This window comes from Vitis riparia, chromosome 17 (genome assembly GCF_004353265.1).
Source record: "Vitis riparia cultivar Riparia Gloire de Montpellier isolate 1030 chromosome 17, EGFV_Vit.rip_1.0, whole genome shotgun sequence".
Classification (NCBI taxonomy): Eukaryota; Viridiplantae; Streptophyta; class Magnoliopsida; order Vitales; family Vitaceae; genus Vitis; species Vitis riparia.
The window spans coordinates 14,357,910-14,376,132 of record NC_048447.1 but is presented as its reverse complement, the minus strand read 5'-3'; the positions used below and the strand labels follow the sequence as shown (position 1 = coordinate 14,376,132).

Genomic DNA, 18,223 nt, shown 5'->3' with positions numbered 1-18,223 from the left:
CAGAGAACTCCATTTTCTCTGATGTTATTCAATCTCTCTTGGTGGTATGTTGTGGTCCAGATTGAACCATTCTTGTTGGAATTAGGTTTGGGTGTTCAAGTAGGTTGATCTGATCCAATCCAACAAATGAGAAGATGGGGAGCAGTTTTGGAGGGTTTTAAAACTATCCACAACTGTCACCATTAAAAAGCAATAAAATAAGGGGATGTTCTTTCTCTCCCATAGAGAAGATCTCTCCCAGACAACAAGAAGAGAGTCTTTCTTTTTTTGGGCATTTCATAAGATAACCCAAAAACCTTACTTTACATCAATCTAGATTATAATCCGAAGAGAGTTTTTGTGGCATAACAGTTAAAGTAATTAAGTAATACAATACTTCATCTGGCTGAGGGTTAGGAGTCTCTTCGTTGTTGAACAGGAATGTTCAAATAAAATATTTAACCCAAGAAATTCCTAGATGTCTTAAAATGAAACCGAATTTTCATCTTCACCCACAAAGAAAAGTAGTTCACTGCATACAACAGAATCCAAGTCCAACGGGACTTAGCAACCTTCTGAGCTTAGCAGCCACAAAACCTACCCAAAAGTTAGGTTCGCAAGTGACCAGTTGTCCCTGAACCTACCGTCCCAAGAAAAGCTTTCAAAGTTTGATGAACTATTGAAGGCAAGACCCTCTCATCATAGGTCTTACCAAGAGTTGGGGTAGATTATAGGCAACTGCTCATGATAAGTTGAAGGAGCTACTTCCTAGAAGGAAGAACATCCTGCCAGCCAGCTAAGGCATAATATAAAGCAATTTTGAATCCCATTACAATCAACTGACGAATGATAGAACAGACTACTTACCTTTGTATGGAAAACTGACCATGATTTTCTCCAAAGGAATCTCCGTAAAATGTGTTTGAATCTTGACTCAAAGACCTCTTTATGATGGCATGCAGCTTCACACCAAATCAATGCGAGTTTTTTTAAAAAAAAATAGTGCATCCCCTGCATCTCATATGATCAAGGTAAGAATTAGTCGTCACTCTTTTTGATCTGGGTACTAGAACGTGTAATGAGACACTCCTGTGTCAAGCTCCCCCCGTTGGAAAAGACTCATCCTTGAGTCTGGACTATTGTTTTCACCATTATAAGGAGAATTATTAAAAACATTGAAAGTTATTGAAACCAAATATGAAAATATCCATTCTTATGGATATATCGGTAACTCGATTTTATGGATATATCATAATATATCGGGAAATATTGGTGAATGTTCTTACACAAAATATCAATCAAATGAAAATTTATCAAAACTCACAAAAATTTTGAGAAAAATAATATAAAAAGTAATAAAGGATATTTTGAGATTGTTTTGTTAAAAAAATTAATCTTTAACAATACATCGTGTCAGGAAAATTAATCTTTTAGGCATTTTTGTCAATCTACCAGATTACCTTGAATGGGATCAAACATGGTAAATATATCATTTATATATTTAATTTATTAAAATTAAAAATAATTTAAAAACTAAAAGAGGTTTCATCCTCCTCTTATAATTAACATCCCCACAGTGAGTGAATTGAAGGAAGCTCGCGGCGGTGGGAACATAACATTGCTGCAGCCATATTGGACTCAAAAAGCTACACTAAGCCAAGCTTGAGCTGTCATGAATTTAACAATAATATATATGTATATAGTGAAAGACGAGTCGGTTTCTTGAAGATCGGTTGATCCTAAACAAATGCCTATGAATCTCAATTGTGCTATTACAAAATGTGGCTGTTCTTCTGATGAAATACAATGAGGAAGACGAGGAAGATGGCAAACAAAATCACATCATGTATGTTTAATTAACATAGAAGGCATCATTGTTTTTGTGTTCTTCTGTAAATGAATATCATCTATCAATATATACGTACTCTGCTTCTAATATATAGAGAGATGAAAAAATAGCAGAAATGACTGTACAACCTCTCTTTCAGCCACCACTGAACTATGATCACCATGCCATTTGATTTGTGTTGAGCTTAGTACTATTTAAGCTTCGAATTGAATCAACAACCTCATCATTGATCACTGACAAGCGATGTGGGCATTGCATATGGCTTGTCAAGAATAGCTTTTAATCGAATCCTCTCATAATCAGATATTATGATGTTTTGCAGGAGTCGAAACCCTCAAAAGATCCCAACTTCTGACGCGGTTCTGGCCGTTTAGTAGCGACCGTCTCTTCATCTGATATTTCAACAGTCAAATAACCAGCATCTGATGATGGCTGATCGAGGTCTACAGAGAAAGAAGTATCCAGAGTGTTAAAAGAAGGTGAATTGTCGAGTGAAGCATCCAGGGAGGGACGAGCTGAGTGGTTGTTCCTGCGTGCTATGTTTTTCTTGGCTTTCCTTCTCCATCTGTTCAGACCTTCAACGACCCCCTCAGTAAAGACAATTGTCCTCATTGATGTCCCCATCTGATGAAAAATACCATGGTTGCAATTGAGTGTTTATATTATATATACCATCCTGGACCAACCAACTACCTCATTTTTATAGTTAAGCCATTTTTTTTTTAACATACCTGCGTGACCAGGGCATACAGAGGCAGTGTCACGTAGCCACAAAGGAGTTGTACTAACACACCCATGACAAGCCTTATGACGATATCCTCAGTTGTATCATGGAAGCATGATCTGAATCCAAATTTGTACTGTATTTCAAAGGGAAATTAGTAAGTGATTTATTTCCTTCTTGGCTAAAAGACATAAAGCAATACATCAGGAAAGCCGAAAGATGCTTACCCAAGTCCATATAAAGAACGCCAGTTGAAAAGAGTTCTGCAAAGCCAAAAACATCTCTTGAGAACAGAGTTATAAAAGAACAAACACAACTAATATACTTTTTGGTTAGTATGTTGGAAGTGCTTCATTGATTTTCAAGAGTGAAAAGTACTCTCAAAATGCTAGCCCAAGGATGCCAAAATGAAGGTGTGTTTGGAAGGAACATTAAGGCAAAGCCTTTCACCGGACTTTTCTACTAACATCATGCCATTTGGTCTGCAAAAGAAGGGCCATTTTGGAGGTTGATAGAAAGTTCAGTTGGCCATTTATGTCTGAAGTCTATTTTATCCTGTCCATTTTTTCAAATCCTCCCTAATGCTCTGTCCAGTTGGACTACCAAGAAAATAGTAGGAAGGGATAGTTTCGAACTTATAAGACATGCATTAATCATCTGTCCTGAATACTTATTTCTTACTTGATCAAATTGCTTCCAAATCCACCCAAAAGCTATCCAGTTGAAATGATTTGAAGCAAAGGTTTAAAGAATCACCTGAAACAATATAAAGTGCATAAGATGTAGGAGCAATTCCGGTTTTCCAAACCAGAAGAAGTGATCACTGGGCCTGACAAGCAAAGTTCCTCTAACAACGAGAGCTTTATCATGGCTATCTAAGCACATCTTAGTTATAATGCCCTGTAGCTTTGTTCCAACCAACAACAGCATCTGCAAAATATGAACAATTAATCCTTCAGTTTATAGTGTTACTTTGATTTCCTGGTAAATCATACTTCTAGTTCAAGTCAAGTTGCTTACCACCAATGGAATAAAGGGTAGCCATAAATAGTTGTAAAATACTGCAGAGACAGAATAAATGAATCAAGTTAGGATTAGCTAGATTAGTAATCTCAATGTCATTAATTTTACATATAGAAAAGAAACAAGTAGAGTGTTACCTTGAGCATTGAAGAACACAAAAAGCATGGAGAAACTCCAAACCCAGAAACTGCAAAATAAGATGCCCAAGAATTATTTTCTGGTCAGTTCTAGGTTCGGTATAAGAGATATCAAAGACTTGGCATAGACCAACGCCGTTATCTTTATATGGTTACCTTCCTCCCACCACCACTCCAAAGTCTTTTTCCAAAGCTCTTTTTATATACTTTTGGAAGTCATAGTTGCTTCCTTCTGCAAAATGGGCCTAGAAGAGAAGGCACAAAAAAAATTAAGAACTTCCAAGCCAAATTTAGAAGATTAATTTTGTCTATTAAAACTGGTCATGGAGGAATACCATAATGAACCCATGTCTAAGAGTGAAGTAATCCACTTTGGAGACGGATGGATAGAACTGCCGAATAAAACAAGCCTGCAAAAGATGGCAGCAGCAACATTTTGATACATTGGCTTTACTAATTAAATCAGGTGGGGTTTAGTTAAGAGGAGGTAACAATTGGAACTAACCGGCCAACGAAGTATCCGATGCTCACTCCAATATCTCAGATGTTGCTTTCCAAATGATGTCTGATGGATGAGCCTGAACCTCCGTGGATCTAAACAATGCGTTAAGTGGAATCATTAAGAAAAACAAAACTAAATTTTGGAGAAGAAGAAAACTTATGGTTTTCTCAAGTTTTTTACTCTTAGGAAATTTAATTTGGTAACCATAATACATCCAATTTCGACGAGATTGTTACTCAAATAAAGAAGCCCTCTACTGATAACTACAATCTAAGTAATCTGACTAATAGACCAGGGGAATGGAATACTCCATTGGAAGCTCAACAACACCAATTACCATAACTTAGTAGCATATGCTTTTCCTAAGAGTGGCATGAAGACTTTTTGATGGACAAGATTCAGAATCCTCAGAGCTTACCATTTGTAAACTGATATTCCAGTGTTCTTGTTTCTGCCTCCCAGGACTCCCATTTCTTCATCTGAATGTTCACAAAATAAATAAATAAATAAATGCAAGTATATCAATTGTCAAATATAAGTCAAGGCCTCCCATTTAAAAAAGTCTCTAGAATACAAGGTTCACGTTTAAGATGGAAAAGGCACTTCCTTTACAACTTCAAAATCCGTGTTTTCAGATTGTTGTGTCAAAACTTTTGGCAAACCTCCCCGATCCCACACCAAAAAGTTGCACGGAAGCGAAATTCTAGAAGAGAAAAGCAAAGAAAGGTAGAAAGAAGCCTCGAGATGACAAGAAGATTACCTTGGCCATCCCAAGACCGAATGTGAGGACGCAGTAGAGCGAATGGAAGAAGGCCAGCACGAAAATTAAGTACTGTAGTTCCTCCACGCCTTGTCTAGACAACAAAGACATCTTTCCCTGTGCGCAAGATTAGAATGCAACTCAAATCTACAATCATTGACAAGCTAAATGGAGCATTTGATTGCCATGATCTTAATTTGTAAGTGTAGATGTGTCCATTTATAATGACTACACATTGCTCCAATACTCTAGGACAAGAATCTCATCATGTAGAAAGGGTTGAGATGAACAAAGTTAATTCTGAAATATAAGCATGGCATCAAGATAATTTCGAGGAATTTCATAATCAATACTTGATATCAGTACATAGATGGGTAGAAATTTTTGCCTCACACCTGCTCTTCGCATTTGGTTTCTTCTTCTGAATCACTTTCTGTCAAGGTCTTGCAGGGAAGAAAAGTTTCACCTACGCTCCTTGGGATACAAATCTTCGCAATAGACTTTTGGCACACAGTCAGCAACAAAGATACGAACCCCAAGAGCATCAACTCTAAACGTAAACACAAAACGGAGGGATAAAGTATCTTAGCTTCATACAGAAAGAAAAAAAAAAAAAAAACCATAAATCGAAAACAATCTAGAATAATTCTCACCCGATTTGACGTTGTTAAGAGCATGAATGAGAGAGCTCCTCCGCTTCTTGTTGAAGTACTGGAAAACAAAAGAAACCTAGTAACTAAACATGGAAATTGATAGCATTCATGAAACGGGCAAAGGCAAACACGAAGTACCTTGGCTAAGAGATGGAGGGCATGCTCAATAAGTATGGAGAGTGCAATCAAAATGAAGCAAACAGAGGCAACAGCCCAAGTGGACGTTGTTTCAAGTGTTGCTGTCGTCGTCGTCGTCGTCGTCTCCTCGTCGCCAGCCATATCCTCTCTTCCCCTTACTTGGCAACCTGGGTCTGTTGCCACAAATTCTAGAAAGCAATAGTGTGGTGCAACCTCGTGGGTGGCGCAGTCTTGTTTAAAAGGTGCGTATTATAGTGGACGCGTTGAGGATCCCAGAGTAGCGTGCGCCGGGTCTGACTCTTCAACAACATGGTACGGGCGCCATGACGTGTGAAAGAGGAAGAAGAACAGGGAAGCCTCCAATAAACCACAGGCTTAGCTAACGTGGAGGGGTGGTGAAGCTCCCAGGTCAAATATTGACCTCGTGTTTACAGGTAGGCGATATAAAGAAAAGGACAAAAATAATATGAACTGGGTACATGGGAAAAGAAAAGACGGAAGAAAATTGCAAGGAAAGTGCTTGGTATTCACAATTTCACACTGCATGGTGCCACCCAATGCGCGTTACTGGGGAACTCATCACATACCTCTCTTGCAGCTTTCACTGGTACTAAATTCTGTAGCATTTTCATATTTTGATGTCGACACGTTTTTTGGCGTTTGTATTATTTTGCTAAATGCTCTCTGTTTTTTTATTTCTCCCTTTATTTCTTATTTCTAGGCAGAACCACGTTTTTTTTTATTATTATTTCTTTTTTCTTTTGAGTTAATAGACATTTTTAACCCTGTGACGGTTTGACTCGGCCGGCCAATCAAAGACGCCAGTTTACTTCTGTGATTTTGGAGCCAATGGTGAGGCTGCAAGCACGACTCATGGTGTGTGGATGAGGGCTGAGCATTGACAATTTGTAGCTTCTTGGGGTCGGTTCATCTGGGCTTAATTATCTAGTAGTATTTATTGGAAGTGAGCAAAGCAAGTTTGAACCGACTTCCATAAATATTTCTAGAATCTGGGTATTCTAAATTCTAATTTGAATACAACTTTTAATACATATGTTAGTGATTCAATTTAAAGACTATTTAAGAAAGTAAAGATGAGAGACTTCTTTTAGAACTAAGCTGGGCCACTCAACTCAATCACACATTCCGGAGGCTTCAACAAAGTCTGAGGTGGAGAGCTGGAATAGTTCAGAAATTCGAAGATGGTTAAGTGAGAACATTAAAAAAAAGGGCCCAAGTTGAAAGCCACTGGACACTGGATTTGAGACTGTCCTAACAGAGCTACCACTTTAGACACCGACATTCAGGCTGGCAACTCACTACTCTTGAGGGAATTCTCTCCTTTCATTTCTTTCTACCTAGATGTCAGAGGAAACTCGCTGCATGTGAAAATTTTTTTGTTCACACAGAAATTGGCGACCAAATGTCAATTATTACATGAAATAAAAGCTTGCTGGGTGAGGGGACCATTGCCAAAAGTTATAATGAGACAGAAACCGTCCGTTCCTACCCTTTGAAAAATATGGTAAACATAGAAATTGGCTCGACGCAACAGAGTACGAGCAGTAGCAGGTCCTTCACCATTTCTGAAGGGTGGACCACCGCTGATACTGATGGGTCTTCTACGCGGTGTATTTATCATAGAAGGGTATCCACAAGTCCTATTGATCATTATAGACTTCATCACTCAATTAATCTCCGTTCTCATTCAGGTAACTTACTAGTCATGAACTTGTTTCTAATAGGGTGATGGCTCATGCCTATAAATGGGAAAAGAAACAACAATTCCAACCCTATGACCTTTCTCTGGTGTGAAGATTACAATGGTGGCGGATGTGAAAAACCTAATCGGAAATATAGACAGTTTTCCATCTCAGACATGAGAAATCATGTGAAAAACATCAGTGCATATTAACTCTTGGACCCAAGGCAATCTCCCCTGCCCTGGAGTAGAAAGCCCACAGCATGCATTCAGTAACATTCTAAAAATCATGGCTGGGAAACAGCCTTAAGCCAACAATGTTAAGCAGAGATACAGAAGCAATAGCTGCAATACAGTAACACAACTGATGAACAACATAGAGTAATATTTTGATACAGTTTTAAAAGTAATTTCTTAACTGAGTATTCCAAGGAACCTAGTAAATTAGTTTAAATTGTTCTCCATAGCAAGGGAGGTTAAGATACATTACTGTTATGGCAAATAATTACAGTTCTTTCGCCCAAGAGCTAAAAACATATCAATGATGCCCTGTGTGCCTCTCAGCAACTATAAGCATCTATGTTTGGTGCCATCACTACGTCTTCATTAGTAAATATCATAATTTTTTATCAAATGCTGCAGATTTCCCTGCATAACCATTTTAAGAATTTTAATCAAATTTCAACTAAAAATATAAATAATAAATAGACACTTGATTAAAAGATCAGAAGGATGTAAAGCCTATTCATAAACAGTTAAACCACTAGAAAATAGGATGCTAACCATCAAACACTACAATTCTATTCTCAGGGAAAACAGGCCTAACATATGAGATTGGCAAATGGGTACCCCTGAAGAAAATAATTTTTCTTAAAAAAAAAAATTGAAAATAAAAAATGCTTACATTTTGAATTTCTGCTAAACCTGATTTTGGACTATAAAAGGCTGGTCTGAGGCTCAGATGCATATCACTGTTAAAGAACATGATAGTTTAAATGATGAAAAACAGGTAAGTAGGTACTTACTGCCATGAGTCATCTCGAACAAGCATCACAACATCCTCATGATCCTGGTAAACAACTTTCCCTCACCATGCAGAAGCCCTCCCTCCATATCAAATAAATGCTTCAATGCACAAATCAAATCATCATGCCTATCAAGCTTCCAGTGATTAATTGCCTGGTCTACAACACTCCCCAGCTTGTGAAATTGCAATTTTGATCTTACAACAGCAGTACGCTACAGCGCAATATCAAAAAGCATATCCCTTACAGCATAGAAGTCACTTACTTTGGTACAATTGCTTCCAATTGCCTTGGTCATCACTGGAGGCTCTGAGTGCAACTGCTGGGGCAGAAAAGAGGTTCCAGGAATCAATGAAGATGTAACAGGAGTGGGGTTGTCCACTTTATTTCCAATGCTTCTTTCCTCAGTTAAGGAAAAGCCAAAGAGCCTGCAGCTACTTTTACATGTAGGAACTAAATCTTGACTGCCTCTAAATGCTGATTGAGTTACAAGAGGATGTGGAACAGCTAGTTGATTATGCTCGTTTAACAGACCAAAGAAATTCATACCTCCCTGACCTCCTCCCCTGACACTAAGCTCACAACGTGATGGTGTGAGCTTTTCACCATACACTTCAGGAATATCAAATGAACTCCGGTTACTAATTTCTTGCTCCTTCTCCTGATTATTGGCGCTATGCATTGAGTAAATGTTAGGAGCAGCAGTGCTTGCTTGCTGGAACATTAACACCGATGATGGTGACGACACTTGCACTGATGGTGTGGACAGGTGAGTGTGGGCATTATATCCCTGCACAAGGGCAGGCCATCCATTTCTAGAAGTCGGCACTTGAACACCATCAAAGATTCCAAAGCTACCATTTTCATGAGCCTGGTTAGCAGACAGAGCTCTTCCACATGGTGGGCTTGGAAATGTTTCTTGACCTTGCAAGACCTTATGGAATCGAAAAGATTCACCAAAGCCTATGCCTTTATAGGAAATATCAGAATTCCCAAGAGGGTTTCTAACACCATTTCCTATTGCAGCAATCCCAGAACAACTTGAACCAGGAAAACACCTTATTTCAGATGGATGATGATCCTGGGTATCAACACCATCATAAGGAGTATTAAAACCAAAAATTTCTTGACCTTGCAAGACCTTCTGGAACCTTGAAGATTCCCCAAAGTCTGACACTCCCATCCCATCTGTAAGAAATAAAGAAGTTAACTACTTTACACAGGAAAGAAATGGAACTGGTTATCAAAAAATGTTTGCTGGAAATGGACCTACTGGGAACTGAAAAATCTGGTCTAGTTCCCGGCAAACCAATCCTGGTCCTCTTTGAGCCAGGAACTGTCAAGCTGCCAGAACCAGAAAGCGAACCAGATAGCTCAATTTCCCATGGAGAAACCCTGTTATGTCGATTAGCCTCTATATCGTCCCACCTTACCTGCAGAGATAAGTAAAAAAAAGTAGCACTATCAGAATAATAAGGAAGACATGGGAGCAAGACACATTCCGAGCCATGACTATGATGAAGCTGGGAAACAGGAGATCAAGGGTGAAAGATCACCAGAAGCATCCATAAAAATTACGTAATTTCTCAAACTGATAAAACTTAAATATACAAATACTAAAAAGTTTTCAAAGTCTCATTTCCAAAAATAATAATAATAATAATTAGCTTCCTGCAACAGTTAATGAACACTCCAGTTGAAGTCTGATCTACTTGTGACTCAGAGGGGGATAAGAAAAAGTCAAGCTTATGGTAATTTGAAGTAGAACAAGTACTATCTAATGCATGTCATCAACTAGGTTCCCTTCATACAACATAGGAAGGTGCACATATCCTTTGACCAAGAGCAAAAACCTTAAATCCACTTCCTTGCCTTTTTTGGCAAACAAGAATTCTACTCCAAATACCACTTCAGAAGACCTGACAGTATAAGATTCCTTTCAAGTATTAGGGGATGCATGTATGCAACTTGCTCCATCATCAAAAAAGGGGACTGATTATTTACAACAATACATATATATATGAGAAATGATTTCTTCTAAAAACATGTGAGTGAAAGCGCAAGGTGATGGAGGCCTAAGCCTCATATATATGGTCATTCATTTTAGCCTTCAAATCAAGCAAAAGAATAATGGAAAGTATTTAACTACATATAGTGGAATAATAAGGAGGTAGCATAAAAGATGTTGATTCCAAAAATGACTCAAAGAACAAAAGAAAAATTATCATGTAGTGCAGCAGCCCAAATCTTAGAGAATCACTGAAGAAATTCTCACTCTAAAATTGGCATTTAAAGAGTTTTGAAATATAAGATATACTAACATAAAGAAGTAATTTATCTTTTACACACGAATATAAAGAACAAGGAAAATTTTAAGGCTTTTCCAGAACATATCTGGAAAGGAATAATCCCACTTCCCGCCAAGTTCAAAGTACATGCCTCAGACACAAAGCTGGACCTTAGGCATCAAGTTCAGCCTCAATTTAATGTAACACATTGAGACATGACCCTTAAAGTTGTGCCTTGAGGCCAAAGACTCATTCACAACTTAAAAACACCACCACTGAGATGTGTGCTCCCAAACTACAAAATTGTGCATGCGAACAATAACAAGGTACACAAGATATTTAATACATGCATACCAATAGGCACCTCCATTTAGAACCAGGCCATCTAACAGGATCCATGTCACTGATCCCAGTTATAAGTCCAGTATATCTGCCAAAAAAAACAGCTTATCTTCAGATGTTGAGAATTAATTTAACTTGAAATACTACAAGCAAATGCATGCCAAACCTTCGTTCTGCTGCATCTTCTGTTTCAACACGCATTTTGAACCTCATCCCAGCAGAAAATGAATGATCAATGCTCTTTGAGAATTTACGGAGGGGTATTATGAACTCTGATGAGCTAGCCCTACAAGAAGCATTTGAAGCATATAGGCATTGAGATTATTATGGAGAACATGGACCACAAGCTACTCCCTGAACACCAAACTATATCTGAACATAAAATCATCCAGCAAAACATGTTACAATGATTAACAGAACATTCAAAGCCAAGTAATATTGCCAAGCCAATCAACTAGAGGAATGAAGAAAGGTAAACTGAATCACAAGTGGGATCATAGCTTATCTAATTGACATATAACTGACCATGAAAATATTAATGCGCAGAGATAATCTAAAGTGATCGAACAACTTGACAAAGAATAAAATTGAATTAAATTAATCAATTGATGTCAAATCTTAATCTCACCAATTTCCACTAGTGACCATGAAGGATGGCACATCCAGTTCATAATTAAAGAACTTGTTACACCCCCAAATTAAGATCATCCCCTAAATTAGAACATCTATAATATAAAATCATAGTCAGTACCCAACAAGGCTAAAAGGCCTCTACCAGGCCAACAACAACACAACAACGGTAATAAAGAGGAATGGTATATCAGGAACCATTCAAAGAAAATCTAGCAATGTATTTTGACTATGACAACAGTAATCCATGAAGAAAAGAGTAAATACTAACTGTGATTACAATCAGATCAAAACATTGCTACCAAATAATTCACAATGATATGGACTTCTTTGCTAGTAATTTGGTCACCTTTTACCATATATGGAATTTTCATGAATAAATGAAGATAAGTTTTCTAAGACAATACTTTTTATGTTGCCTCAATCAATCCATTTGTCTGTTATAACCCTCAAATGCAAGGAACAACTCAAGCATTGGTTGCAATGTTTGAAGGTGGCTTTAGTAGGCAAACAGTGATTCAATTATTCCCAAAATGCACCAGTGTCCAAGCTAAACCACCTACATACACTGGTGTGAGGAGGAAAGGCAACCTCCATCATCACCACATGGTGATGGTAAAGGTGGCAGGAATTAAAATTGAGACAAATCCATCACCAATTTCCACTTTATGCTGGGACATCAAAAATTTGAAGTTCTTTGAAGAAAGCACCCAAACTTAAAGAACAATACTGCCATACAACTCCAAAATGAAGTGTAAGAGATTGCCATTGACTCATTAAGCTTATGACTGATGTTTCCGCATCACCAATGGGGATGGATATTTTCAGCTTCAATGGAAGACCATCCTTATCAAAAGCTCTATGAAAGAAATGTGTTAAAGGAAAGCAGCTTTAGAATGAGTCCAGAAAAACCATTTTAAAAAAAAAAAAATCAAGCTTACATGATATCAATCTTACAATTCCTAAAAAATCAGCAGCCAACCAATGCAAACTTCTCTCCTTTCCTAATCTTTGTTAGGAACATGATATGCTGAACAGGCCTGCATGGTGACAAAAGCAAAGGAAAAATGCAACAAAAGCTTTCAAGTTGTATCACCCAGAAATCAATAATTTGCACCATCCGCCTCTGGTTTTCTCCAGACACCCACATCTCATCCAACCTTGTCATGAAAGTGTTATGAAACCACTCCTAAGATGATACTTGTATCAGACAATCCCTACCCATCTTCACCTCATAGTCTCCAAATATTTCAAAAGGATTATTTTCCCAACCTTCAACTAGATTACATTTGAGTGCGTAGCCAAAACATATCATGAAACAAATAACCCTACTCTTAAGGGTTAGCTTAAATCTAGTGATGCTTGAAGACAGATAACTTTTTATGAAAAGATTGATGTTGATAGAGCCAGATGTGAGGACAGGGAAATATAGAGAGCTCACACAAGCAAGTTTGAGGAGATGACAAAGACCGGAGACCCATGACAAAAACCAATACAATAAGAAGCTGAGGAAGGAAATAACTGAGGTAACTTTGGCCATCAACTAATAACTTATGAATCAATGTGACAAACTACACTGTTTATGCAAATTTTTTATGCATTATAAATCAATCTCATACCTATGCTCTTCTGTTTTCAAGATAAGCTTTTAAACATAGTTACATAATTGAATAGAGGGGGTATCATTGGGAACCCAGTTATCAATTACTGGAATTTCCTTAGAAAAAAAAAAACAAATCAATTATCTCAGATTCTCACATAATGGAGCTGAATGAGTTCTGATTCAGTTCCATGCAATTAATCAGGTACGTTTATTTAGCTCCACATCATCTACTTCTCAGGTATATTTATATAAAAGTCAAGTCTAATATTAAAAAGTTCAAGAAACTAAATTTATTTCCAAAATATGTCTATACCACTTAAAATGGATAAGTATGGTTACTCATTTAAACAGATTGATTATCTGTGCTGTCTCTTCATCACGTAAGTGTGTGGATAGGACAGGTGCCTCTTTAACTGAGTATTATGGTGTTTATATAAAGCACGTCAAGGTGCCTAGTTGGCTAAGGTGAATTCCGGGATGTGTGGTAGAGGCACACAGTCCTGGGTTTGATTTCCAAAGGGCTCAGCCATTAAAGATTCCTTGGTTATATAAAAACTGATGTTTATATAAAAGTGATTGCTGCCAAACTTTATATATAATTCTTGAGAGTCTATTTTGTGCATGACTTTGAATGATGCCATTTGTGTTTCACAAAATTATCATCTTTAAGATTTTAAGGAATTGATGGTCTAGACTAAGGCACAACATCAAGTCATGTTCCATGACTTTTATTTTGCAAGGGCATATTGACTGGAGACTGCAGCCTTTGAATCTTGAGAGCCTCATACATTGGGACAAACAATCAAAGAAGTTGCAAAATTAATTTTAAAGGCAGTGTTATCGTCATTGCACCTGACCAATTTTTTCAAGTAAGGTTGAGTCCTGAGCAACTAAAAGAAAACTAAGTTGTTTCAATGGCATCCATAACTAGAATAAAGTAACAAAGCACTGTGTCTTAAACAACAAATTAACAACATAATCAGACTTGTTATGTCAAGTTGAAGTGACAAAAGCAAAGCAGATTGAAGAACAAAGGCAAAGGTAGTCTAGTAAGAATCTATGGGCCCATCTGTGTTAAAGAAAATAGTTTTTGACAATAGCTCTTAATAATAGTTTCAATTGTTTTAATGAAAACAAAATTTCGCTTGGAGTTCAAATATGAAAAAAAGGTACTATGCGCTTACTTACATCGCAAATATTTCCACAACGTATTCCCCATATTTTCAGTTGTTACTCAAAACATTGTACAGAAAACAACTAAAAACACCTAAAATTTGATTTAAAAAACATGTTTTCAAAACAAATTGTCAAAAAAAAAAAAAAAAAGGTTCTCTATGAATAGTTTGTCAAACATGTTCTCTTAGTTAGAAACTATTTATATTCTAACAGGAAAGTGTTTTCAAGAACAATTTCCTAAAAGAGCCTACAAGTCTAGCTAAAAGTTAGGCAAATTACAAATCCCAATTGACTCACAAGCGTAGGCTGTACCTTTAACACATAGTATTAGTACTGAACAATCCTGACACAGATTTATGCCAGGCTAATTTTTGGTTTGGTTGAACCACTGGCAACCCAGCTTAAGTTTACACCAAACTAGTCTGTACTTATATTGTTATAATCATACATGGATTTAGCCTCATTTATAAATTTTAGATTTGATGTTCATGGTTACAATTAAGCTAAAAAGAATTATCTCTAAGCAGCTTCAAATCAAATAATAGCCCTTACAGAAATGTTTAACATGCAACTAGGTGCTATATCCTTGCAAGAATCGTAGTTTCATTTCTTTAGTCCTAGAAGTTATCCTTTCTGTCATGTGACTTTAATATATATTCTCACATTACACAAAATATGCAAAAAAAGAAGGTATTAAAAGGGTAATACCTTATTCCAACATGAACACACCAACAAACTAGAACTACCCCATGCAAACAGCCTACTCAACCTCAAGGTTAACCTTTTGCAGGTCATATAGAGCTGTATCTATACCTTACCATTGCATAAACCATCTAACAGGTTCACATTTTAACAACAAAATTGTCATCTAGCAAACTTATTATATGAAAATTAACTAGACGGATGAACTGTAAAATACCTCGGATTGTAGCATATGTTGAAAACACTTCTTGTGGATATAGCATTGACCACAGCTGTAAGGGTGTTGAGATTCAACTGTTGGCTACAAAGAGCTGGGAAAGGAGACGAACCTTTAATTTGAGCTGCTCTTCGGATTCCCAGTCTTAGTTCTCCATCCCCACCCCTGCATCAATAAGACATTAGATTGACAAAGAACAGTAAAAATTACTTCGATCAAAGGTTTTAATACCTAAGAAAGAGTACAGCATCTCCAGACACAAGCTTCTTCTTGTTTACAAATGCACTCCAACCAGTAGTAAGCAAATGCCGCCTTGGCTGCCCTGCTCAGATCAACCACAAAACAAGTTCTAGAAACATCAATTTCAGGAACACCAAGTGAACTAAGTTTTTTATCATCATCACTTCACACAGTTCAAAGTAGACTCAAGAAACTAGACATAGAAAATGCATATGTGGTCTTCACAACATACCCCTGTAGATATGCCGGAATCTCCATTCGAAGCCATGCAAATCTTTGGCCACAAGCTCTTGTGAAGGTCTCTGCTGTTTGTAATCCTACAGCACAAATCTAGCTAAACTCAGTATCCAATTTGATATAGTTGTTTGAACATGCATTAGTTTCAAGAGGACTTTCAAATATAGTACAAAAACTGCAACTAGATTCTGTCCAATTTTTCTGTGACCTAAATGCACCATAATTACCAGGGGAGGAAAACAGTCCTCTGCAGCTCGGCGGGGGACAGAAAAACCCCCATGGGTGCTAGTATCTGAAGCAGTAAGAGTTTTGCAGAACATGTGGGGTGTCATGGACTTGATAGAACCCTCAATATCCTCTTCTTCACCATCTGCTTCAATTTCCCCTTCCTGCAGTTTCTGCTTAATCTGCTTCACAGGCCAATAATTTTGAAAAATCATACTCACCCAAGAATTAAACAAACATAAAATACCAGCTGAAGCAGTATCTCACTGGTCACAAGTAATTACGTGTTAAAACCTAAGTTATGACCGTAATCTGATTGGCTATCGAGAAAATAAAGGAAAATAAAAAAAAATGAAAAAACAAAAACAAAAGAAAAAAAAATACAAACAAAGTAGTGCATTTTTTATTATTTAGAACCTGCGAAAACAGAAAACTCCATGCAAATGAACCTGATTCAACTAGTTAGCCTGGTTTGCTTGAAATTTCCAGCTTTTTTGAAATAAGAACAAAAACCAATTTTTAGATTTTTCATTCAAATTTCAGAGCTACCAAAATGAGAATAGACAAAATTAAGAAAAAAACGCACCTTGGTTTCAGGAACCAGCGAGACCTGTGCGTAAACTTCATCCGTAACTACCTCGGCCTGTCCCCCAAAGCATCCAACATACAAATTTCACAACATTTTCCCAAAAAAAGAAAAACCCTCCACAGAATTAGGAGAATTAAAACCCTAGAAACGAACAGCATTCATTCAGCCACGAAGACAAGAAACCAAACACTCACATGGAGCTTGACATCAACCACTCGACAGAAGACGTGAGGCGGGAGATCATAGGCTACGGCCGGATAATCAGAAAGCTGCTCCAGGTGGCCCTGTGGAAAGTACACCACAAGGCTGCCTTTCTTCGGAAGCGATATGAGCGGGCCAGCACACGCGTGCCACAGCTCCAAACATACCGACGACGCCGCCGACAACAAAGAACCACAAACTGTGGAAGCAGAAGCAGAGGCGTATGAGGAGGAGGAAGACGACGACCCAGACGAGGGTGTCTCGTCGTCGTCGACGGTGTTGAGATCGATCATAGCCACCATAGTATCAGAGCCCTAGCAGAATCTGAAGAGAGGAAGAGAAGATGCAGAAGCTGTAAATAAAGAGTCCGAGGAGAGAGAAAGTGGAAAGTGGAAAGAGAAAGAGAGGACATGCCTGGTGCTGCATTTGCAAAGGCTGCGCTGGGTGCACCTGCTACTTAACCTGCGCACCCTCCGCATTGCCAAAAGAAGATGATGCTTTCACCACGCGCCCGTACAGCCCCCTCCCCCCGCCCCCCCCCCCTTCCCCCCCTCCCTCTCCTCTCTCTACAGTCCTATACCCTCTCTCTCCAAACTTTACATATCAAATCACCCTTTTTTTTCCTCCCTCGCTTTTTCTCTGAATTCTGTAATTAATATTAATTTTTTGTAGGTTGCAGGGGAAAGAGGTGGTGATGCTAATGTTGTTCACAGCTGCAGGCTCTGCCACTGCAACACTGCGACTGTGATGTGTGGCAGAAAGAGAGAAAGAAGAGAGAGAAGCTGATAATCAGCTCTTTACTCGTTAAATCCCAATATAATATGGATCCGGAAAAAGGCTTTACGTACAGTCTCCCAGTGGCCTCCCTTTATTTTCGGTGTCCTGTCTCTTCCCCCGCCCTTCCCCCTCCTTTTCACCTATTCTCCCTTGTATCCCCCCCTTTCCTTTTACCAAAAATTAAATCAAGATATTTTCTCAGTAACTATTCCTTCCGGACAAAAGCACCCACCACTTTTTTCGTAACTGGGCATCAAGTTTTGACTTGGTCGATCATTTCTGTGGGTCATTACGGGTGGTGTTTTTTCTTAGGCAATAAGCAATAGCAAACGCAGGGAATGGTGTCTCTCCACTTCCGGTAGCAAAATCAACAACCATGGTTACATAATCTCTGTGTTACATTTTTTACATTGAATGGGTAAGGTTTAAATTTGGTTTTTAAACTCATATGACAAGAGGGGTAGGTCAAGTGAGATATCATGACAATGAATTGGGTCATTTATT

At 37.9% G+C, this 18,223-nt stretch overlaps 2 protein-coding genes across 2 annotated transcripts; both read right to left on the bottom strand.

Moving 5' to 3' along the window:
- Positions 1 to 1,697: 1,697 nt before the first annotated feature.
- LOC117905120 (MLO-like protein 12) lies at positions 1,698 to 6,495 on the bottom strand. The gene is made up of 14 exons (XM_034818027.1): positions 5,766 to 6,495; positions 5,628 to 5,685; positions 5,370 to 5,524; positions 4,975 to 5,091; positions 4,633 to 4,693; positions 4,218 to 4,306; positions 4,048 to 4,122; positions 3,869 to 3,957; positions 3,713 to 3,762; positions 3,573 to 3,613; positions 3,309 to 3,482; positions 2,780 to 2,815; positions 2,560 to 2,688; positions 1,698 to 2,452 (listed from the first exon to the last, which is right to left on the bottom strand). Exons 1-14 carry the CDS (start codon positions 5,904 to 5,906, stop codon positions 2,135 to 2,137), a joined length of 1,533 nt encoding a protein of 510 aa, XP_034673918.1. The 5' UTR covers positions 5,907 to 6,495; the 3' UTR covers positions 1,698 to 2,134.
- Positions 6,496 to 7,745: 1,250 nt separating this feature from the next.
- Positions 7,746 to 17,456, bottom strand: LOC117905119 (auxin response factor 3). Its single transcript, XM_034818026.1, has 12 exons — positions 17,357 to 17,456; positions 16,936 to 17,266; positions 16,739 to 16,795; positions 16,155 to 16,334; positions 15,923 to 16,007; positions 15,682 to 15,772; positions 15,451 to 15,615; positions 11,289 to 11,408; positions 11,135 to 11,210; positions 9,766 to 9,925; positions 8,493 to 9,680; positions 7,746 to 8,115 (listed from the first exon to the last, which is right to left on the bottom strand). The coding sequence occupies exons 2-11, from the start codon at positions 17,242 to 17,244 to the stop codon at positions 8,707 to 8,709; spliced, it is 2,217 nt and encodes a 738-aa protein (XP_034673917.1). The 5' UTR covers positions 17,245 to 17,266; positions 17,357 to 17,456; the 3' UTR covers positions 7,746 to 8,115; positions 8,493 to 8,706.
- Positions 17,457 to 18,223: the final 767 nt, after the last annotated feature.